Source organism: Bidens hawaiensis, unplaced genomic scaffold (assembly GCF_021521415.1).
Source record: "Bidens hawaiensis isolate Kalapana, Puna unplaced genomic scaffold, B.hawaiensis_p1.1 tig00012594_1, whole genome shotgun sequence".
In the NCBI taxonomy this organism is placed as follows: domain Eukaryota; kingdom Viridiplantae; phylum Streptophyta; class Magnoliopsida; order Asterales; family Asteraceae; genus Bidens; species Bidens hawaiensis.
This window is the reverse complement of record NW_027492034.1, coordinates 428,073-453,370: the sequence shown is the minus strand read 5'-3', so window position 1 is coordinate 453,370 and position 25,298 is coordinate 428,073. Positions and strand designations below refer to the sequence as shown.

The following is a 25,298-nucleotide window of genomic DNA, read 5'->3' as shown; positions in this document are numbered from 1 at the left end:
CACACAGGATGACGCGATATAAAAGAAGATAGAAAAAAGTCAAAAACCAATTTACATCGTTTGCCAGACTCGAACCCGGGTAAACTGAGAGACAATATCCACGGTGAAGACGATTTGCCACTGGGAAAGAAGTAGATTCATGTATGGATTACAGAAATATCTAATATGTCATCCTATCATATCGTCCAATTTTGCGACGCCAAAGCTTGCTTTTATACTATATAGATAATTGTTGAATCACACTTGTACACTGTGGCCATTAGCCAAAGTTGATTTTGTTGGGTCAAAGAAATAAAAATCCATTGTTTGTATTTTTTTATATTTGGATTTGCGTTTAAAAAATTTGCTGATGAGCTAGCTCAGCTGATATTAGAAAAGAATTGAAGATTTGTGTTGGGAGCCGTAAGGTCTCAAATTCAAATCCGATCGAAACATGAAATGATGTCTACAACAGTGGACCCGGGGGAGGGGGGGTATTTATTTGCTGGTCATTGTAAAAATATAAATAAATAAAATAAATTAACCTCTGGCTTGTTCCTCAAGTAAAAAAAATGGTTAGTTTTGGTAAGCTCACCAATGAAGAAAGAACTTGAAACCAAATTCTTGTACTTGAAAATCCCTGTGTTTGTTTGCTCATCATAACCGGGTCCGGTGGGTCTTGTAACCAACCAAATCCATTCTATTGTATTCCCCCAAAAACAAAAAAAATGAAGAAATCAATCATCACCCAATTCAATCAAAAAATCCAATCCCAAAACAGCTACTATTATTATTATTATTATTATTATTATACTTCCCGTTAATGGGGAGATCAAGAACCACCCTTTTTCTGTCAAGACTCGCCGCCCATTTATTATCCCCCAAACCCACCACCCAACCTAACAATCATTTTCTCAATCTTAATTGGTTGACACCCACCAATAAAGTTTCCAGCTTTAGGGGATTCTCCACTGCTGCAAACCCAGTTTTTGATGGTGATGAACACAAATATGCACGAGACTTGTTCGTGCAAGATCAAGATGAATCTGCCAAGGTCTCTGTTAGAGCCATCTTTCTGTGTACAAGGTTTCAGTTTTTCCTTTTTCTAATGGTAATTATGTTTTTTAGGCTATATGCACATATGTTGTTCGATGAAATGCCTTGAATACTTAGCGATGCAACCGAGTTTGTTCAATTAGGAAATGAACTTGTTCGTGAATGGTTCACCAACACAAACGAGTGAGCCCAAATGAACAGACACAATGTCATCTAGCTAACCGAAGAATAGTGAGTGTCACGGTTCGGTCTGGGTACCAAGTTTCTGTTGGTGTTTTTTTAGCATTCATATTCATATGTTCATTTTACATATAAATTAATCACATTATACTTATATAAATATTGCTTAATTCTGTATGATAAGATTTGAAAAGTCATTAAAAAGCATTAAAAGCCTTTAGTGAACAAACATAAACAAACAAACAAACAAACGTTAAAGAACATAAACGTACGTAAACGAACAGATTATCGGACGCTCACTAACACAGCATGGCCTCTGTTCATGTTCATTCATTTATTAAACAAACGAACTTCCCGCCGAACATCCGATTCATTTGAAGCCCTACATTTGGGGGTTTCTCTGATCGAATTGCAGGATTTAGTGTGTGATACTTGGACATTTTAAGTTTTATTATGTTGGTGATCCACGTGTGCTCTGTTTCACATGTTAATATTTTAGGATCAAATCTTGAGTCTCATATTTGCTATTTTTTTAATCATTTTTTGACAGTGTTGATTTGAAGGGCTTGCAAGTCGAGCTATCAGGCAATGTTGTTCGTCCCACTTCACGTTCAACCAACCATACCGCCCTTAAATTTTGTAATTATAATCCAGATTATATGGTAATAATTTTACATCTGAAAAACAAACTTTTTTAGCATTTATTTGGAACGAAAAGAGTAACAAAAAAGAGCTTCTTTCTTTCTTTCTTTTTTTTTTAAATTTAGGACAACGGTGTTGAAAAAATCCCTAGCTCTCATAGCTACATGGTGGTATTCCAGTATGGATCTGCAGTCTTGTTTAATGTTGAGGATCATGAAGTTGACTCCTACCTTTCGATAATTAAAAGGCATGCTTCAGGGTCGGTACTAAAAGACTCAGAGACAAGAAATGATGGTTAGTTAGTTAGTTAGTTAGTTAGTTTCAAATTTAGCTGAATCATTTGAAGCCCTACATTTGGGGGTTTCTCTGATCAAATATAGCTGAATCAAGAAATCATATGGAAAGGAAGAAGCTTTTTCAACTTGTAGGAAAAGCTAATTCAAATTTAGCTGATGTCATTCTTAGAGTGGGACTTTTTGACAGGTAACTATGAATAGAGAGATAATAAACATGTTAATTCTTCATTGTTTAATACATGACATGTTTATGTTTTAGATCAGAGATAGCCTGGAGAGCAGCAAAATACGCTCAAATATACGAGTACCTTCGTGAGGAATATGAAGTCGCGCAGCGGTTTGGAAATCTTGATTACAAACTGAAGTTTGTGGAGGTAACTTTTTTAGTTTGGTTTATAAGAAACAGTTTATAGCTGTTAACTTTTTTGTTTGTTTGTTTTGTTCTGTGGCAGCATAATATTCATTTTTTGCAAGAAGCCCTGCAAAACCGAAAGTCTGATCTATTGGAATGGTGCATCATAGTGTTGCTGAGCATCGAGAACATTATAGGAATTTATGAAATCATACGGGAAACTAACATAGTCCTGATATGAATAATATGACGGATATATTGATTAAGATACATTTATTTTACAAGTGGTTTTTTGTTTTTCTGGTTAGAAGTTAGAACATAGAATTGAGATAGTAAATGATTGTTTCAAAACCGAAGAACATATTCATGTTTTGTTCATATTTAAGCGAGTTTGAATGTGAAATGGCAAATATGCCATCGACATTTGCACATATGGTAAGTCTGATAAAAGTACAAAAAATACACTAATATAATTGAACACAAAGGGCTCTAATTAAATGTCACTTTAAACCCAATGAAACCTCAAAATTCATCAACTCTAATTGCATCAAGAAGTGGCTCATAAGCATCTCTGGGTCTTGACTTTTTCACTCCTGCAGTAAACCATACTTTATCTGATCTATACCCTTCAACTGCAACATTTGTGACTTTGACCCATACCAACATCTTTGTTTTCATTCCTTCAATGTTAGTGAGCTTTCCCCTCATTAAAACGGCTTTGACCCGAGTGGCGTATCTTATGGCAGACGAGTCTTTGAAAGTCAACTCACGAGAAGAAGGCAAGTAGACGACTAATTTTGCTTTGGTTTCGTCAAATTCGTAAGATATTATGTTGTTAGGGAAAAGACCTGGTGGTAAGTTGTACTCGCGAAGGAGTTCAGGCAATGATTTCACCGGTTTTCCTGTGATTATACACATCATGTCAATGAGATCATAATGTATTAATGTGGATGTCATCTTTAACTTTTCGTGTAAATGTGTCATATAATTACATCTAAATTTTTGGCAAAACTCGAACACTTTTTAGTAAATGAAAAAAGATCATTTTGTCCGTATTTTATATGGTTCCTGTAAATAATTAGGGGTAACTTTACACAATAGTAACTAAGTTTCTCAAATGTTACACGAAAGTCACTCAAAGGTTTTTTTTTTTTTTGTCTCTTTTAAGTCACTCAGTTTTCATTAGGTTTTCTGATCCTCCATGATACTTATAAAAGTTCAATTTTTAAAAATTTGAGGCAGGTAAAACATATATGAATCTTGGATACCGTTTAGCGACTATGTATTTTTTTAGTTTTGACTTAAATTTAACAATTATGAAACTTCATTGAATTTTCTTTATACACCATTACCTTCTTATCACTTATATTCATATATATTTCATCTGAACACTTAATTTTTTTTTTAAAATGAGCATTTATAAGAAAAATGATATAAAACTGAAACATCTCATGAAAGTTGAGTGGCTGAATGCGAATGAAGTTTTCCCAAATAGTTAAAAAACAATTTAGCTGTTACATTTTTACCTCACTGGCCCTAAAACACAACTAAAATCGGCTCATCTTATCTTACAATACTAATAAAAGAAAATATTGAAGCTTAGGTATCAAGCGTACATTTCTCCTAATTTCTAATTTCTCATCTCATTCATTCTAACTATCCATGGGTCATGAGTCAATCATTTTGTCAAGCGGGTTATAACTTAGTGTTGATTTTATAACATAGTGTCATTTTCATACCTGAAGTTTGACCAACTACGTAACTTTAGCACATTTTTTAAATTTCTTCCAAATCCACGCCCAACGTTTCCAAAACCGTGCTATTTTAGTAATTTTACCCGTTTGTTTTTTCTTTAAATCTACATTAAATTAATTCATAAGTATTTTGAGAATCACAATTGAAATCACGGACCTCATTTATTTTTATCGTTTGGCAAATCTCGTGTAATACACAAGTTCAAAAGCTAATTATAATAATAAGCAAAATAGTAAAAAGAAAAAGAAATGGTACCTTTGAGCTTGTTAAAGATCCATTTAGCCTTGTCTTCAACAGTAGTTGTGAAAGTCTGCAAAGATTCATACCTCAGAATGTACGTACAGGTTTTGTGCAAAACAAAAAATGAAGAGAAAATAAGAATTAAGGAAGATACAGTAAGGTCATCTGAGATGTTAGATAACTCTTGTTTAGCTTTCTTTGAAATCCAATAACTTCCAGCTTTAGCTTTCATGCTTTCACCAGTGGTTTCTCCATTCTTTACACACACTGCCTGCACTCTCTCTCTATAAAATAGGGCTTTTGTGTTGCGTTTTTGAGGTGAAAAGAAAAGGAAGAAGGGGAAAGTGTTAAAAATATATCTTTCAATTTAATAATCCTGGCTATACTTATATTATATGTTTGTTTCTTGGACTTGTTTCTGGGCTTTCAATCATGTTTGGCTAATTGGTTAAAGGGTGCTTTGGAATCTGGGATGGTGCCCGTGACCTGTTGTGAATGTTCTTTAGGGGTAACTGTTCGTTTTCTGAATATGTTAATCTAATTACAATTCTGCATTTCTACAAACCTTTTGTAAAAGCTAATATACTGCAAATCAATGGTTATGTTTGGTCACTCTTACTGGTCTGGCTACTAACTGACATGGGGCAAACCCGATACGAGTATCTGATGCTTGCTGATCGCTGCAATTGTCAATTATCTTGTTTCTGTTTTGGGCACTATAATCGGTATTTTGTATTAAACTCATCGCAATCACCAACACTGATTTCTGCTGCATTTGTTGATCTAATTAAGCCTCGGTGTTATGCAAACACGGAATGTGAAAGCCGATTTCTGCTGCACTTGTTTCTGTTGTTCGCCAATTTAGGGAAAAATGAAGTATAGAAAACAGCAACACGAATTTGGTGATCGTGAATTAGTGTATTTGTTGCAGTTGAAACTGGTTTCTTGATTGCAATTAGTAATTCTGCCTCTGACTCGACTATTTGCTGGAATCAATTATCATTTTCTTAGGATTTGGCTTGGTATGCTACTCAGTTGGATTGGGACGGTCTAGAAATTATTCTCCCTGCTGTTTTGCAATTTCGTTTGTGGGTATTGGAAACTACAATATATTGCTGATTCAACTGAAAGATTAAGAATTTGATCTGTGAGTCCTTTTATCCTATCTTGTTTAATTTCTTGTACCTTCATTGCATGATGACATAGGATACACATGTGTTGATTGGTGCTCTACTTGCCTCGAACTTGCTATTTGTTTCATTGATAAGACACATGTGTTCCCTCTTTTTAGTTGACCAGTCAACTAGATTGCTTCTGTTTCTAGTTGAATTCATATTGATATTATGCTCTTTTGATGATTTATGTGTTCAAAGGATTACCTCAAAAGTTTTTCTTGTTTCACATCACATTGCATATAAAATGAGCACCTGTGATTGTTAGCTGCATGTTGTCTGACCACATGAACCCTCATCAATGTTTTATCATGTAGCACACATATCAATTGATAATGTCAAAGTAATCATTTTTAGCATGCAATTTAATCACCTTTATAGTTTGCATGTGGTTTGCTTTCTTCGTGCTACCAGCTGTGCGTGCCTTTATCTGCTCATGACAGATTCTCTTCCACTCTCTGATTAAAGTGATTAAAAATGTCTACATGATATTTTTGTATTCCGCTACATAGTAAGGCATTTTTATATTTTGCCGGTTATTTTGTCTGTCGAGAGTGGTTGGTGGTTTTGCAATTACATCTGTGAGTTTTTCTATAAAAAAAAAAGGTCTTGGTGGTCTTTGTTTTGCTTAATTAGCTACTCCTTTATACAAAAAAAAGAGAAAAATCTTTAAAAAAGGAAAAATCTTCTCTGGTCATTCAAGTTGTGATTATCCTATCTCTGCTATTAATTTGATCGTATTGTGTTAAAAAAAAAGGATAAAATAGGGGTTAAAATATGTTTCTAATTTGATTTAAGATCTGAACTTTTTAGTCCAAAACTGTTTTAATTTTTTGAAGTCGAGATCTAATTTATCTTTAGAGCAAGTTGCTTAATTTGTTTGTTTACTTTGTTTCCAAAAAGAAATAATAATAATAGCAATAAACAAAATAAAAAGAAAGTCAATACCAGCCCAAAAAAAATGATGTTTAAAGTACTTGTTTTTAAAGGTTTCTTGATCTAATTTTTTTCTCTACCAAAAAGTCGCATAAAAAGTTAAAAAAAAAAAAAAAAAAAAATTGGTTTGTCTTTCTTAAAGACTTAAGTGTAGCACCTCTTGTTAAGTTTGGTGCTAGCTACCTTGCATGTTATGTGTTAATTTTTCTTGGTGCTTTAATGTGATTATTGGTTGGTGTTGAAAATTCTAAATAAGATTGATTGTGAATAAGATTGACTGGGGGTAAATATCAAATATGATCCACTCTTATTCTAATACAATATGCCTTTCATGCAAAATTATGTGATTCATCAAACATGTTATGTGATCTATTAGTTCAATCATTGTGACAAATTCTAGGTATCTTGAATTGCATGATTGCGAAAGTGTCTTTTGGCCATGACCATGTCTTGATGGGTGTTATTTTGTATCATGGAAAATCGTGTTTGGATTATTAGCTTGTGGTTGTTTTCATGATAATTTGCTTGACCAATATGTCTTATAATTCATAATCTTGTTTCTGGTTAGTCGAACCATGTGGTTTGCCTTTTTTCAACCAGGTTATTATCAAGAGTGGTCTTGATTCTTTAACAGCCTTATATGTTTTTTGTTTTGTGTTAGATTTAAAAAAAAAAAAGGTTTGGCTGTGTGTTTCTAGTCAGATATAGCTTATGCTATTCTTTTTGTTCAGACTTTGTTTTATAGAATCATGTGATTCTTTCTTTGTGTTAATCTATTGATGGTGTGATTCTTGTTTTATCAGATTTGTTTCGGACAATGTCTTCTTTTTAGACTATGTTATGTGGTCCATAGAATCTTGTGGCTCTTTTCTGAATCTCGTGATTCATTTTTTCCTCAAAAGGTCTTGTGACATTTATTTTATAAAATACTTTAAAAGTTATGAAACTTTTATCTTAAAAAAAATCTTTCAAAAAGGTTGTGTGACCTTTATCATATCAGATTTGCTTCAGATAGTCTTAACGAATCTTGTGATTCAAGTTTTTATTTGTGAAGTTGTAAAAGTTTTTTGATCCGGTCAAAATTAGTCTTTATGTTCTTCACTTGTCTTATCTTCAGATGTGCTTCTATGCTTTCTGAATTTTTAAAACCCATATGGTTTTTTATCTTTCTAATCAGATATGTTTCTGATTGTCTTATAGAATCTTCTGATTCTTCTTTTCTAAAAGTCATGTGAATTTTGTCTTATCAGGTTTGTTTCTGATACTCTTATTGAATCTTATTATTAGTTTTTATTTGTGAAGCTTTAAAACTTTTTTTGCTTGATTCAAAATAGTCTTTATGTTCTTTACATACATGCCTTGTAAAGTTGTAAAAGTTTTTTGTTCAAGTCAAATTAGTCTTTAAGTTCTTCACAGGTATTGCCTTATGGCATGGTTTTAAACTATTATAAGTCATGTGACTTTGTGTTTTTATTGGATGTGTCTGATATCTTTATGCAATCATATGTTGTTTTTGTTAATTGGGGCATATTATATGATTGCTCTATTTTGTGGTGAGTACTGCAGAATTTGATATGCCTTGTGGCGTTTGCTATGTCTGCTTTACCGTGTGGGATCACGTGATTCCTTGTTTGATCAAATATGAGATTTATTTATAACCATATGATATCCTTTTATCAAAACATGTACATGTTTTCGATGTGTTTACTCCTTGCGAGCATAGAATGTGGTTATTTCATCTGTTGGCAAAATCGAGTTTTCAATTAATGAGTTGTCTTTGCATGATGTGGTTGGATTATCAAATTGAGGGGGGGGGGGGGGGGGGGGGGTATTAAAAATATATCTTTTTATCTTTCAATTTAATAGTCCGATACTTATATGTTTGTTTCTTGGACTTGTGTTTTGTATATGGGCTACTAGACATCAGTTGGGCCTCTTCAAGTCTTGGCCCACCTCTCCTTGCTTCCTTCAATTTAGAAACGTTGCTGGCACCTAGAGGTGTACAAAAAAACCGGTTTGGGACCGGTTTTAGGCAAACCGAACCGAACCGGTTTGGGTTTAAAACCGATTTCACCCAAACCGACCCAAACCGCCAGTTTCATTACCAGTTCCCCTTAAGATCTACCAAATCGGTTTTAAAACCAAACCGGTTTGAGAAAAACCGGTTTAAACCGGCCAAAACCGGTTAAACTGGTTTATAAACCGAACCGAACCGACGTGACCAGGTCGGCCTATCTTGTGTCTAAACCGGTTTGAGTCAAACCGGTTTTGACCAGCTGTTGACCAAACCGGTTCTGTTTGGGTTTAAAACCGGTTTTGTACACCTCTACTGGCACCTATCTGGCATCATCTGTGCATCAATCTCTTATCTTCTATGGAAGCTCCATAGTCTTTTCTGGAAGGTCGGACGGATACAACGGCTGCCCCGTTTCCCCTCGGCTATTTATTTGCTCCTCTGCTATGGCTCCAAGACACACAAGAAGCATTAATCAACAAATATATATATCAAAATGTAGACTCTTTGTCTCATTTAGGGTTTTTTGTTCAACCCAATGTCTTGTATGGTTCCTCTTGTAACACTGATCATTCCTATATCTTGAATGATCTGTTGTCTCTCTTGATTTTGCATGTTATTATACATTAAACATTTGACTGTTCTTATCCTTGTTCTTATTGATTTCATGAAATTGTTTATTATAATTGGTTAAGATTAGAACAAATACCATTTGTGACAGAAAGTCAAAAGTTGCTTTCAATTATTTGAGATTTTCAAAACTGGATAAATTATTATTATTATTTTTGTTTATTAAACTAGAATTTTGACACCCGCGTTGCGGGGTTATGAAAGTGTAACCAAAGAAACTAACGAAGTCCACACATTACTACGAAATCAGTGGTTGACCGACATTCTTTTTTTACATTTAAGACTTTCTATAGAAAAAAAGATATCACCGTATACGCTTCATGGCCATCAACCACAACATCACCTATACTACCACACAATTTATTTTTAGTTGAAAATCGTACTCGAATCCTTGTTTTGTTTATTGATATTACTTTTTTTTTGTTTTACATGCATGTAAGTTGTTAGATGAAATGCTTTATATCATTTATCTTGAATCACTTACTCCAATAAGTAGATAGAACAATACGTCATGCATAAGTTGCAGGTGATATTGCATATCCACCTTTAAAATTTAAATGTATAGCAATACCAAACTCGTGCGTCGCGGCGGGCGTAAAGTTTTTTTGTTTCAATTACTCACTACAGCAAACAAATAAGAGAGCCAAAAAACATAGCCGCAGTATAAGCAAAACAATATCGATACGTATTCGTTACATTTTTTTTGTTACATAAGTTCTAATAAAAATGCAATCAAACCCCCTTGCTGCGGCGGTTACCGAACCAAAAATAAAACATAAAACATATAATGTGTTCGGAAAATTGGTTAGTCAACTACGTAAGTCATTTAAAAAAAGTATAAAGATAATAAATATTGAAAAAAAATGAAGAAAATAAAAAATGTAATTAAAAAAGAAGAAAGTTGTGGAACAAAGAGAATTAAGTGAATGCAAATCAATAATACAAATTTTATTTCACAATGTACAACTATATATGCACACCATAGTTGCAAATTGTATATATACTAGTATTTCGGACCCGCGCGTTGCGGCGGGTGGCGTTAAACCATACTAAATTGATGTTTCAGCTCGTTATAGTACCGTAAATCGTATAGCAATCAAAAGAGAAAACCCAAAAATAAAATAACAATATGTTCAAAAAGAATGGACATGCATTTTACATCAATCTAAACTCTATATATAACATAATAAAAACCTTTAAGTAAACTCACTAACTTTAATTTAATTTATACTATGTCTATTATTTGATATGATAAATATTTTGATAAAATTATTTAAAAATAGATGATTTGTCAATAAAATTTACGAATGACTAAGCAACTCATATCATTTTAATCCATTAACACGATTGACACGTGAACTTAGATTTCTTAGGATATAAAAACATTCACGCGCCTTTTGTTTGGTTGTATAAATTAAAAAACATTATTTGTGATGTACCAAAACTTAGGGGTGTCATTAAATTTTGCAAGATATTGAAGGGGCATTTTTAAAATTTATTCATGTTAACTAACTTATCTTATTACAAATAAAATAACATGTGGTACAAACGAATTAAGCAATAAATCAAGTGAATAGTAAGTTTGTGAGACAACTTCTTTTTGATAATTGTTATATATATAACTAGTATTAAGCCCCCACGTTGCCGCGGGGGCGTAAAACCATACCAATTAACGCCCATGTCACGCCACGTTAGCGACCACCAACACAAAAAACGCCTCGTATAAAAAGAAAATAAAAATGACAATATAAAACCAAAGGAAAAGTAGCCTCACTATGCAAGTTAAATATAAAAGACAGAAAGTAATAACTAAGTTGATCTGACAGAACCGTTAAACGGAAAAAAATATGTTTAGAAATGTTGAAGCACACACGCACAATGCGACGTGTTAACTCTCAAAATTTAGATCAAAACGTAAAATTAAAAATTCGTAAAAAATAAAAAGTATAGAGAAACAAAGTTGAAAGTAAAATATGTTGAGGTTAAATGGTCAAAGATGTAAAAGTTTTGGGTTAAAAGTCAAAATATTAAAGGAAAAAAGAAAAAAAAAACAAAAAGTCGGTACAACTTATAAAGCTCAAAGTACAACTTATGATGCATACATAATTTGCTATTTGTATCTATTAGTATTTACGACCCGCGCGTTGCAGCGGGGTCGTTAAAAACCGTTAATAAGCCAAGACGTTATAACCACAATGTCTAACCTTGTGATCAAATCAACTTCTGCACTGCTTTTAAATTATAACCATCTTTTTGATAGTTGACATTTAACCACACAGCTTTAAACTTTTGGTGATAGTGGACTCCAAACTTCAAGAATTAAACTGATAGCAACTGCATGCTATAGGGGGTGTGTGATCTTTGAATTACGTAACTTGCAAACGCAGATGTGGGTTGACTGCAAATATACACTTCATTTGGCCAGAAATCGAATAATTCATCCATGCAGTAATAGTGTAGTAGCATCAGTTCGATTCCTGCCTACCCCTAGCTTGAACCTCGGCCATTTTGCAGTCAAACTTTGGGGCTGAAAGCACAGGGTCAATAGGTAATTTAAAGACAAAACATATAAGCTCCACAATCATTTTGAAGGCCAATTTAGGACCTGCAAGCATACAGGACAGGGCAGGGCAATCAAAAACACAATCAACTGAATCTTTATTAGACATAGATAGCAAATATTCTGTGTCTTTTAGTTGATCATTTCTAAATTAACAATGTCTAAAATGGGCTTTCGAATTATTAATTAGGTGTTTATTAAGACTAATGTTATTGATGTTTTTTCAAGTATTAACCTTCAAACCCATACTGGTATTTTGTTGCCATCAGAAATCTAAACAAGCGCATAACAGGTCACAGGCAAAGAAGGAAGAGGAAACCGAAAACGCAAGAGCCGAATTAAGATACAGAGGATTAGAGGAAATAATAAAACAAAAACCTAGAACTCAAAATTCACTTGAAATTTAAAATGGTAACATATACAAAGAACAGCCCGGGAACTAAAAATTCAGTTAAGAGTTTAATTGATCTGCTCAAAATGCTAGAAATTTGTTTAGTTTTTAACAAACATAAAATGTTGTGATTTAATTGATAAGTTAAGTTCTAAAACTCTAAGCTACTATACCCATAACATCCTAGACATAATAGTTGGCCCTTGATTCCTTAAAAATCCATCATCCCTGTTATTTTCTTCATTATCGTCATTGTAGCTACCCAATTCATCAGTAGAAATCCCACATTAACGGAGACAGTATGAAACACAAAGACACAACTACATATCGATCATATTTGGAGTCAAAATTCGTAGAATCTAACCTCAATTGGCCCTGATTTGGTTGAATCCTGATTGGTATGCATCGAAAGCTCCATAGTTTTCGCTTGCCCGACCGTCAACACCAACGACTTCAAGAATCGACAAGAGAGAGAGTAACGATCGGCACACCAGAGAAGTAGAATCAGCCGGTTTAACCTAATTGTCGCTACTCTTTGAACGGAAAGATCGAGAAGAAAGATGTGTGTTATTGAAGTACAAAATTGCATACACAGGTTACAAACTCTTAAGCCCACCGACCCCACAATTGTATATATATAAACGAAAACTATAAATTCCTATACGTCGTGACGTGGTCACTCCCCTTTTTATGGAAGCCACCAGATTTCTTGATTTTTAAATGGAGGCCTCTCATTGATTTAACCCAAATTCATGGGTATGAGTCTTACCAAAACCAGATAGCTCTTCAACGGGTTATAACATCTCATTAAATTAAAATTAATCTTACAAATTATTTGATATGAAAATCCTATAAAATAGGGATATACTAAAATTTAATATTCAATTTAAAAAGAAAAAGATATTATTTATAATTAATAAACAATTTATGGTAAAAAAAAACATAAGCGGGTCATAGGTCACAAAATCCAGATAGCTTTTAAACGAATTCACGGGTAAAGGTCTCACCAAACCCAGATAGCTCTTAAACGGGTTATAACATTTCATTATATTAAAAAATTAATCTCATCAAATATTGGATTATAACATATCATTTATCTGTGAAACCATTTCATCATCAAACCTCATGTATATTAATTAACTATTCTTACAATAAATAAAATTAAAATCCAAATATACATATATAAATATTAAAAACGAATAATGTAAAACAGCCCCCATATAAAATCTAGTATATATATAATTGAAAACCAAATTTTGCCAACCTTTTTTAAACTAATAATAAACTTTGGATAACCCATTAATATCAGAATAAAAAAAACAAGTTAATCCCAATCTACTCGAATACAGCTTGGTAAAAGCTTCAGCCGATTTTAAATGAGCTTGAGTCTAAATATAAGTTTGTTTAGCAAACGAAACCCAGCCCGATGTTTCACCTATCAAGCCCAAACAGGCTCACGAGACTATTATTTGTATGATTTGAAGAAAAAGCGAGAGCAACTTCAAGTTTTTGAATAGTCGATTCAACCAACCCACCGTTTAAAAATCAATAACCGGTTGGTTATATTTTTATGACAAGTGAAGCACTTGATTATAGTTTGGTTTTAAGGCAATAACTTAAGTGACTCATGTTCATCCAGCCTAAATGCTGATTTGAACCTTGATCATGCTTTGTAATTATAAAAGATAAATATCGAAGAGGATAGGGCTATTCAACTGGTTTGTAGTTAGCTCGATAAGAGATCTAACAAAATTCGAATAAATTGATTTGACCTAAGCTAATGCTTTGTAATTATAAAAGATAAATATCAAAGAGGATAGGGCTATTCAAGTATTCAACTGGTTCGTAGTTAGCTCGATAAGAGATCTAACAAAATTCAAATAAATATATGTATAAATTTTGACCTAATGGATAATTTTTCATCGTTGATTTTTCTTTTATATTGGTAGTTTGATATTGCGTTTCTTACAACTTATATAATTGATGTTATTATCTAGTTAATTGAGACATATAAAACATAGAAAATAATATAAGTTCAACATAAAACAAGTCAATTCACTAAATACCAATAGAATACGAGGCTCAATTTGTATTGTTGTAAACTCGAGAATGAATTTACTTAACCAATCGTTGAAAAACCTTAGATGAAGATAGAAATGATTGGTTATCATAAATCAAGTTTTAATAATGTCATGTATTTGATATTTATTACGTACAAACGTATACATGTGACCACCATTTATAATGAACGCTAGATTTGTATATATGGTAAACGCACCACTTATGAGCAAAAAAAAAACATTAAGCAAACTTTTTCTAATAATAATTGTCACACCCCGCCAAGGCGAAAGCGCGGGCGCATGACGTCATGTATACCGTAAGCATATGATTATCGCCAACATAGTAGCATTAAGATACCAATAGTTTTAAAAAGAATTTATAAACCATAACATGTTTTTAAATAAATTAGTTTAAGATAAAATTGGGATTCTTGTATATGACCCCAAATATTAATAGGGTTATACAAGCGAAACCCCTCCAAAATGTATCCTAATTGTGCCTTGAGGTCCCGTCTTCATGATTCCTTAAGTGCTTGTTAAATCCCTGAAAAACATACGTTTTAAAATGTCAACACAATGGTTGGTGAGTTCATAGTTTTTAGACTCGGTATGAAATCACGTTATTCATAAAGCATTGAATCACTTCACAAACAAGTATACGATAATCTGTTGAAACAAATACGATGATCCTCCGTAGACTAGCTAATTCTACAAATTAATATGACGAACCTTGAGCCTATAACCAAACCACGACTTATATCCTTTTTTGCCCTGTTCAAATCTCACAGATGGAATATACGCACCCTGTTTCGATGCAACATCGGAGGTTAGAGCGACTAACCTAAAATAGGGGGAAATGTCAACGTCAATAGTACTATCCGTATATTTTTGTGGCCAACTCCGTTAGCTAATGGTTATAGTATGTAAGCAAGGGACTTATAGCACTACATAGTTCAACTCATGTTCGCATAAGGATTGATATTTTGTTCCTAATTATCCTATATAAAAGCAGTTGTGTATGTTTTCCACCACAGATTTATAAAACAATAAAACGGTAAAACAGTAAAAGGGGTTAGTGAAACTCACCTGCCAAGTTTAGTTTTGTACAGGCTAATAATTTGATTAAGTCCAGTTCCCGTGACCTTCTAGTGTCCTAAACACGAAAGGTCATATAATTTTAGTTATCGACTAGCAAGTCGGTTTATGCTAGTCGCTTTCACCCAACTAGTCGTTTCGTTTATTATATTGTGTCGGTTGCTTTCACCAACCGGACGTTTCGTTTTATTACATTTGTGTCGATTGCTTTCACCAACCAGACGTTTCATTTATTATATTGTGTCGGTTGCTTTCACCAACCGGACGTTTCGTTTATTACATTTGTGTCGGTTGCTTTCACCAACCAGACGCTTCGTTTAATTTTTGGATGACCCGTTGGTGATACGATCAAAATACTGTTTTTCTAAGTCGTGGATATTATCTTGTAATAATCGTATGTCGTCTTAAAATCCTATTTTCGACCTAACACACTCGTTTAGACTAGAATGTAAATATTTATAATTATATGTTTGATATGTAGAAAATAAACGTTTAATACAAACCATAGTTTTATGAAGTATAATGTGGTTATATTTTCGATTATTTGTTTCTAAAATACCCTTTTTGTATGTTTAAGATTCTAATTATTTATATATTTTCAAATATGTATTTTCATTTTACTAAGTATTTATATCTATTTGTCCAATAATTGCATTTCTTCCAAAATTTATACTTTTAAACATGTTTTCAAATCTTTAACCAACTTTATATATTTGTCCGGCATATATACGTAATTGTTTTAAAAAAAACAAACTATCCACGTCTGTTTAACTAATCAAAGATCCGTATATAATTTTTAACACAAGTATGTTTTCATCATATCGTGAGTCTTTTAAGTGTGTGTGTGTGTGTGTGTGTGTGTGTGTGTTCTTTGTTTTGTTTTTTTTAGCAAGCTTTTCATGATAAAGCACATCCATTAAACTTGTTTTTCTTTCCATTATTTAGTCTAAACTTTTGGATGAATAACACATGAATTTGTTATGAAACTAAAGTGAAACATAAGGTTAAAAGAGTTTTTAGCTCACTTAGTAATATGGATTATGTTTAGAGAATAAGAAGACTGAGAGCTTGTGCTTGTTCCACTCCGTGATGCTCGGTTCGAAATTTAACGTTCCAACTCCTTACTTTAGCTTGGGAACCGGAACCGGGTTGGTGCACGTTCATTTTACGAGAAGAGGCCGAAGCGTGTATCGCGTCGGTTTCGGGTCTAACACGGTCTGTAAGATGTCTCGTGTCAGTTTTGAAGCCATAATCGGGTGGCGCGCTGGTGGTAAGCGGTGTTTGGTGGTGGTTCCGGGAGATGCTTTAAGAGAGGGAGGCAGTGAGATAGAGAGAGAACCGAGGGTGTGCATATGTAACCAAGAGGGAGTTGAGGGTGGCGAACGGTGGCGGTTAATGGTGATTGGCGGTGAAAGGTGGTGGTGATCGGGTAGGCTCCAAATCGGAGGAGAGAAAGAGAGCTAGTATGTGTGTTGTGTAAAAGAGTCAAAAGAGAGAGTGTTGCAGGTTCTTTGCGTGTGTTGGGTTTTTGGACTTTCATTTTTTTTTTCTTCTTTTTTTATATCTATGAAAGAGTATGGGTAGGTTTGTAGCATGATTAAACATATATGGTATGGGAGTTGTAGTGAAGAGAAATATATAGAAGGTTGAATAAAATAATAATGTGATGGAGGTTGATAAGGGGAAATGACTAGGGATGGGGTGTGATGCATGATGGTGGTTTCTTATCATGGAAAGTTGGTAATGTGATGTGGTGATGGTTGTAAGATTTACATAATCATATTATACTATACAATCCTTGTGTGATCATATAAACCTTAAATTGTCAACAACCAACACAAAAACAAGTGGTAAATGGTTGGAAACCTAGACTAATAAAACATAATTGTGTTTACTTAAAACTCAATTTTTCAAGTTAGTTTAAATATATGTTTGGTTCATTTGAAAATATCGCCAAAGTTAGTATTGTTTAGTTTATTCAGCGTGCGATCCGTAAATCCCCATAATTACTTAACGTCTGTGGTATGAAACAATGGATTTCCTCAACTCGTGATTAATAAATGACGGTGCTTTTAAAAAAATTTAGTTTAACGTAAGTATGCTAAATTAAACCTTAAAGTTGTATGGATGTTGACCAAATTTGACGGGTGTCACAATAATCAAGTAGACGTTTTGGACTACAAAATCTCTTCCATAATCAGATTTTTTTCAAGTATAAATGTTTGATGGAAAAACACAAACGAAATTTATATACGTGCTATATAACATGATCACTTACCAAGTATGATAAGCAATATGGTTGTGGATGTCGAAAGTGGCTTTTGGAGGAAGGATGTCAAAAGTGGATTTTGGAGTTCCTCCAAACACTTCACTAGGAAATATAAAACAATGCATCCCAATGAAGTGCTTAGAGGACCTCTAAGTCACACTTGACCTTATTCAATATGTTTGGTGAATAAGCATGCTCGAGTTATAGGTATGTATATAGAGAAAAAAACTTATGGAAGTGTTGGAGACTTGGATCGATAATAGCATTGATGCATTATAGCTTGAATTTGGTTAGCATTGTGTCTAATAGTTGAGTAGTAAGGTTCACGTAGAAGGTTACTACATAGATTCTTAAAAGTAAGAGGTTATGGTGAGGACCATGTATATGAGGAGTCTTTATATTCTCATTCCATCATCTACCCTTATACACGACTAGGTTCATGATTTCATACATATTGTCCTAGGATTCCATATGCACGAGAAGAGATGTATAATGTTGATAATCACTTAAACCAATTGGGATCTCGATTCGAACACAAATGCCAGCAAAACGATCACGATGATTTGATAAAAATAACAAGAATGTATTCGTGATTTTCTATGTTTTTTAACGAGATAAGTTTGGTTGATTCAATAATATCAAATGTAAATAAAAGCATAACTATATTGAGTTTCTTTCATATTATAGAATTATTATTATTTTATTTTTGTAAATTTTTTGTAATAAATCGGTTATTGTAAGTTATTTTAGGTGTTATACATGTTAAAATTTGTTACTAAATATAACCGGTTTTTTGATGACCAATAACCGGTTCGATTAGACTTGGACATAAAACCCGGATTTGGACCCGACTCGAAACCGGATCTGGTTACCCGACCCGCAAACACAAAGCGGGTTTCAGTTCCTTAGAGAAACCATATTCGGAACCGAACCGGACCCACGAGAACCAATTACTTCTCTACCTGGTCAAAACCCAGACCCGCCCCGCTCATAAAGGTAAAAAACCCAACTATACCCAAAACTGGTTCCTACCTGACCAGGTTCTTAACTTTATTAACTAAACCAAGAACCGCTCTTACTATCTAGTTTCGATTCCCCAAAAAACCTCGGTTTGTGCACCTCTATGTTAGATTATTAACCAATAGCCCAGAAACATTATCCATTATTTGTACAACTAGGAGTGCACAAAATACTCGGTTCCGGACCTAACCCGGTGTACCCGACTTGGAACCGGTTCTTACCCGTACCCTACCCGTCGGTAGGACCTGGTATAGGATTTCTCCTCAAAGTCGTACCCGGAACCGGAAATACCTGGTCAAAATCCGACCCTACCCTACCTGAAACCCGAAAAAAACCCGGAAAACCCGGTCAGATACCTGACTATACCCGGAACCAGTTCCTACTCGGACCCGCTTTTGACTTTTGTTGACCATACCCGGAACCGGTCATATCCGGTTCCGGTTCCTGATCCTTAAAATACCCGGTTTCTAAACCTCTATGTACAACTAGCCTCAAACCTTAGGGTGAAATACCGTCTATGTACAACTAGCCTCAAACCTTAGGGTGAAATACCGGTTCCGGTTCCTGAAAATACCCGGTTTGTACACCCCTATGTACAACTAGCCTCAAACCTTAGGGTGAAATGTTTTTCTCAAAGCCCATTAAACCTGGCTCGGGCCTTGGTAAGTTGGTATTAGCCTACGTTTGGACTTTAGATCATTAAGAGTGAGCCCGGCTAAAGCCTACTAGACTACATGTCTTAATAGAGGTGGACAACAAAACCGGTTCCTAGAACCGGTTCGGTGGAACCGAACCGGAACCGAACCGGTTCCTACCCGTTTTTCGTAGGAACCGGTTCGGTTCCGTTTAAACCCGACGATCCGGGACCGGTTTGACATTTTTTGAGGTGGACCGGGTAGGAACCGGAACCGAACCGGAACCGGTTCTGGAACCGGTTCGACCGGAACCGGTTCGGAACCGGTTCTAGCCGTTGGAGTAGTTCTAGCCGTTGGGAAACGGTTTTATGGCCGTTGGGGTCAAAAATGGCCGTTTTTTGGCTCCCCAAACACCCCACTACTAGTATAAATAGGTATTTGGTGTAATGGGTTCATCACAACACTCAAAACGCAAACCCGAACGCAAAAAAATACAAAAAAACGCTATTACAACGTTCTGAGTTCTCTAATCTCTTGTTTTCTCTTCTTCTATATTCATATTTGTTGTTATGGCTGCCTCACAATCATCGGTTGGTCAAGGTTCCACCGCCGGACCAAGTTTCGTTCGTATTGTACCTCATAATCGTAATCAAGAGATTTGGTGCAATTGGGATTTGGTTGAATTGAGTGACCATTCATTGAAGACTCGGTGCAAGTTTTGTGGGATTTATTTAAACCCACTTTCGAATTCAAATTTGAAGAAACACATCGAAAGACCGTATTGCAGGGCGTTGAAACAGAACGTCGAGTCGCAACAAACGCAAATGGATAGTGAAGGCGGAATATTTACATACCAAATTGATCGAGTTCAAGATCGTATGGCGAAGTTTGTGATTCAAGAAGCTTTGCCGTTTAGCCACTTCGACAACCCTCGCTTAACCGCCATGATTCGAGATACGCTTCAACCACAATACACTCACGTAAGTCGTCATACTCTTAAACGTTATTGTTTAAAATTGTGGAAGAAGGCCATAAATACGGGAATAAACTTAACTAGTGATGTTTGGTCGGCTCCACATTGTCTACCCGAATCTTATCTTTGTGTCACCGCTCATTGGGTAGACCCGGGAAATGATGAAACGCACAATTGCTTTCGAACTCTTTGAGTATCCACATACGGGAGATAATTTGTTTGAAATTTTAGATTATGTTATAAAAACTTATAAACTAGAAAATAAAATATTTTCAATTGCATTTGATAACGCGTCGAATAATACATCGGCGGTTGATAAATTAAAATTAAAATATACGCCGATTTGCAATGGTGTATTTTTTCACTCAAGGTGTGTTGCACATATCATTAATTTAATCGTGCAAGACGGACTTGCTTCGGATGAGGTTACATCGGTTATAAACGATTTTAGAGTAATGCTACATGAAGTTTTTAAGAAAAGTAAAAAAAGACAAATGGATTATAGAAAATTTTGTAAAGATACGGGAAGAAAAGCTTTGGGAGCTAATTGGGATGTACCTCATCGATGGAATTCCACTTGCATAATGTTTCAAAGTGCTTTGAAACAAAGAGAAACTTTACAAATGTTTCATTCTAGTCTTGCCGAGAATGATTTGGCAATCCCCTTTTCAAATGAGAAATGGGAAATTATCAATGACTTATCGACTTTTCTTGAAGTTTTTAAAACATCAACTACGAAACTATCGGGAACGTATTATCCGACAAGTCCCTTGGTTCTTTCGGAGTTATTTTTAATCGTTAACAATCTTAAAGAATTTGAAAATAAAAGTCCAAGGTTTTCAAACATCATATTACCAATGAAGTTTAAATTAAAAAAATACTTTCTTGAATTGCCACCGATTTTTACTTGCGCCGCCGCTTTAAACCCAATGTTAAATGTTACGGGGGTTGAATGTGTGATAGACGAAATTTTTTCAGCCTTAGATATGCCTGAAGTTGACCCAAACTTTTCAACAGAGGCACAAAATGATTTTAACTTGAATTTTAAATTTATGTATGACTTTTATATAAATAAATATGGGTCAAACATACACATGCCTACGCCGGGGGGGTCTTCATCAAGTTCAAGTGCTACTAGAGTACGAGACCCCATGATTAGCCTTATGAACACCGTTCGCAACGTAACGGCTAAAAAACAAAGGGATAACACCCCTTCAAGCGAACTAGGAAGATATAGTGCATATGATTTCTCTACCGGTTTATCCGAAGAGGAATATGGCACTTTTGATGTTTTGGCTTGGTGGAAGGTAAAAGAAACCGAGTTTCCGATTCTTGCCACCATGGCCCGTGCTTTACTAACCGCCCAAGCTTCTACGGTAGCTTCGGAATCTGCTTTTTCTCTTAGTGGCAGGGTAATATCGGTGAGAAGAACAAGACTGAATTCGGAGTCGGTGGAGATGTGCATTTGCTTGAATGATCACTTGGACTCAATCGATCGTGTTCAACACGTAACCACTCTGGAAGACGAAACACCACTTGATGTTCGAGTGCACGACGAACAAGAAGGCGTTTCTACAAGTAATTCTGATGAATAAGTCGCCACTCAATAATTACGACGAACAAGAAGGCTTTTCTAGAAATAATATGTCACAACTTTATATTTATAAGTTTAATGTTTTGTTAGTTTGTTTTTGAATATTTTAAAACATGTAACCTTTTTTTTTGAACTTCTTAAAGTAAATAAAATGAATTTTATGTTAATTGTTTTTTTTATTTAACATGTTATACAAATACGAATCGTATAACACCGCTCTTGATTATAATTCAGCATTTGACTTACGTAAGCCAAAAGACTATAATACATAGCAAACTCAACAAATGTAACACGATACAGATTTAAGTTCACCATTACACGATACACGATACAGACTAATCAATTCAAACACGCTGACACTCATAGCATTAAGTTCAATATGTTGTTTACCATTGCTCTGTGGGTGAACAACAAAAGTAGCATGAGCCTCTTCAGAAATCAGAAGAACACAAATCATTACCTACACAAGCAGCGGAAACGAAAAACGAAAAAAAAAATAATATTTTACACTGTAACCGGTTGGAACCGGTTACAGTGTAAGAACCGGTTTAGGAACCGGTCAGAACCGGTTCCGGGTCCGAGGGTTGGGGAACCGGTTCGGTTCCCTAACCGTTTCGACCATGGAACCGGTTTAAACAGTGATGTTGACTAATGGAACCGGTTCTGAACCGGTTCCGGTTCCTTTGACCAACCCGATTTGATCACCTATACATGTCTACTACAACCGTTTCTTTTTCTCAAGTGGCCCAACAATTTACCGGCTTTTAAAAAAGTAATATTTTGAAAGTTGGCTACTTTACTTTTAAAAGCTAAAAAAACATTAAATTTGCTGAGAAGTTGACCGTATAATTATTTTTCTAAGTGAGTGATACTTGTATTATTATGTCACAACTATTTTTTTATACATATCATCAAGGTACACATGACTTTATAGTTGCATAAAGGGGTCCCATGCCCGATAGTTATACCTTTTTAACCTTAACGTAGAGATATTCTATTTCTACAATTAGAATTCGTTGAAAGAATTAACTTACCACATGCATTGTATTTTTTTATTTTTATTTTTCAAACGTACATATTAGATTAATAGAAGGGTCAATATGCCTTTCCATGAAGAGTCATATATCACCGGCCATTTAAAAAACCGTTTTGATCAACCGTTGTGTCGTTTCGGCTTTCTCCAGTAACCACCCTTTAACCGTCATGAACAACCGCCGCCATCCCAAATCTATAAATACACCATCACATCCCTCTATAACAATGTTAAACGATGGTGATCACAAGTAACCAGATGGTCATGTAATCATCTTTGACACCGCCTCCGTTGCTAAAACAATCGCCAAACATCTTAACGTTCAGTGAGGGGAAACCTGACACATGCGGTGGCACTTGGATGGGCAACAAATATCGATGTCGCGTGGCCGGGTCGGATAGCGGGAACGCCCGTTGGGTAAGCACTGAAACGTTACAAGACACCGGGCCGTAACGATTCCCCGCCGCCCAAAAAGGTGATGTTGTGATGGAGACTTCTTTTAATAGCCTTTGCCGAAGTGAATATTTGTGAAATTAAGGCCACTTTGACAGACTATTTGTTGAACAAAAATTTTATTTGAGACTTCTTTTGTTTTTGGTTATATGATGATCGTTTATGTCGTCAACGTGTTGGAATATACTTAAATTCTGCAAACTATAATTTGTTGTTACTCTTTTAATTCAATATTAACCCTTAATTTGCATGGCAAATACATTAATGTGGAGTGAGTTGTTATTCAAATACCCTTTTGAAATCCAAAGTTAAAGGGATTTGTATAAAAAGAGAAAAAAAATATATGTTTGTTTGTGTTCATGAACAAGTTCACTTCTTAACAAACGAACACAAATAGAGATTTTCTTTTCAGTTAGCGTTTATGAACCATTCGTGAACAAGTGTAAAATACCAAACAAGTGAACATAAACAACGCTTCGTTTAGTTCGGTTCGTTTCGTTTACAACCCTAGGTAAGTTTATGTTTATGGTGTATTTTATCTTAGATAACACTTTAATACTTAAATCATGCCACTTTATTTGAAATCAATGCCAAAGTATCACCAAATAAAAATGTTATTTGTAACCAAACATAAAATAATACCGCGGCAACGCGCGGGTTAACATTGCTAGTATATATACATTATTGAAAAGAACAAAATTCTTGATTTTTTGATATATTTTTTCTATATAAACTAGGATGGTGCTGATAAGAAAAATAAATAAAAGTTAATTTATATGTGTTTTCAATAAAGCAAGAATAGAGGAAAGAGGAAAAGAGAGGATAATAATCGCAGACATAAGGCAGACAACGTGAAAGATGCCACCCAAGGTTTAACGAAAAAGTGATGAAACGATATAAAAAGTTAAAAAGAAAATTCAAAAACTTTTTAAACTCTTACAAAATATGATATGATAAAAACTTATTAACGAATCTTAAAACAAAAACCATATCTGTTAGTGTTTATAACAATTCTAAAGAGGTTGAATGTTTAAAGGTAGAAAATTCGTAACCTGAAAGAGATGTACAAAATTAAAGTTAAAAAGAAAATAAAATATATAGTACAAATAATAAAAAGTCTAGAATCTCAAATTTACAAACTCAAAAAAATCTCTTTACACATATTTGCCAAAATTATTTTGACACATTACTCATGGTTAGCTATGATGAATGAGATGAGAGATTAGAAGAAAAATTTTAACCCATTTTTCAAAATTGTTTTGACCCACCAATAGATAGATAGGATAAATAACATGAAAAATTAAAGAATTGAAAAAGAAATAATAACCCATTTGCCAAAAAAAAAAAATTGACCCATGATCCATGGACTAGGATAAATGAGATGAAAGATTAGATAATTAGAGAGGAAATTATAACTCATTTGTCAAAATAGTGTTGCGCCATAACCCATAGATAGATAGAATGAATAAGAAGAGAGATTAGACAAAGAATAAATGTATTGACATATTAGGGGTGAGCAGGAAACCGAATTAACCGAAAAAACCGAATCGAAGCAATAACCGACGGTTTATTTTTTGTTTTTTTGAAAAAACGAATTTTCGGTTTCGGTTCAGTTTTCCATTTTCAAAAAACCGAAAAAAAACCGAACCAAACCGATATGCGTTTTTACTTAAATATTAATACAATTATATGTGTATTTTAGATGTTAAGACCGGAAACAAAACACCAAAAGGATCTACCATTGATGATGATGAGGATTATGAAGATGGTGAAGATTGGGAGTAAACTTTGAATATGAAGAATGAAGATTGAAACTAAACTTTTAGTGCTTTTTAATTAAGCATTTTGTTGAATTTTAAACTCTAGTACTCTTGCAAGTTTGCATTCGTTTGGTTCCACGTAACAAATGCATATTTTTGTTTTTTGGATCTAATATGCATTTTCATTTTTTTGGAACTTTTTT

The 25,298-nt window shown here is 34.3% G+C and overlaps 1 protein-coding gene, 1 long non-coding RNA gene and 1 pseudogene across 3 annotated transcripts in view; 2 read left to right on the top strand and 1 right to left on the bottom strand.

Moving 5' to 3' along the window:
* The window catches only part of LOC143541440 (uncharacterized), a 288,504-nt gene that overhangs the window by 51,293 nt on the left and 211,913 nt on the right, over positions 1-25,298 (top strand). The gene's annotated exons all lie outside the window — the stretch shown is intronic.
* LOC143541430 (protein RETARDED ROOT GROWTH, mitochondrial-like) lies at positions 803-2,854 on the top strand. Its single transcript, XM_077034260.1, has 6 exons — positions 803-1,065; positions 1,766-1,877; positions 1,983-2,151; positions 2,238-2,340; positions 2,413-2,527; positions 2,606-2,854. Exons 1-6 carry the CDS (start codon positions 803-805, stop codon positions 2,744-2,746), a joined length of 903 nt encoding a protein of 300 aa, XP_076890375.1. The 3' UTR covers positions 2,747-2,854.
* Positions 3,028-4,755, bottom strand: LOC143541414 (uncharacterized protein At5g01610-like; annotated as a pseudogene). The gene is made up of 3 exons (XR_013136753.1): positions 4,655-4,755; positions 4,516-4,570; positions 3,028-3,407 (listed from the first exon to the last, which is right to left on the bottom strand). The product of XR_013136753.1 is annotated as an uncharacterized protein At5g01610-like (transcript).

Bases quoted from the DNA above. Each gene is read 5' to 3' on its own strand.
- LOC143541430 (XM_077034260.1), top strand. From the start codon at position 803: ATGGGGAGATCAAGAACCACCCTTTTTCTGTCAAGACTCGCCGCCCAT. The intron at 1,066-1,765 runs GTTTCAGTTTTT...ATTTTTTGACAG, and splicing joins GCCATCTTTCTGTGTACAAG to TGTTGATTTGAAGGGCTTGC. The intron at 1,878-1,982 runs GTAATAATTTTA...TTTTAAATTTAG, and splicing joins ATTATAATCCAGATTATATG to GACAACGGTGTTGAAAAAAT.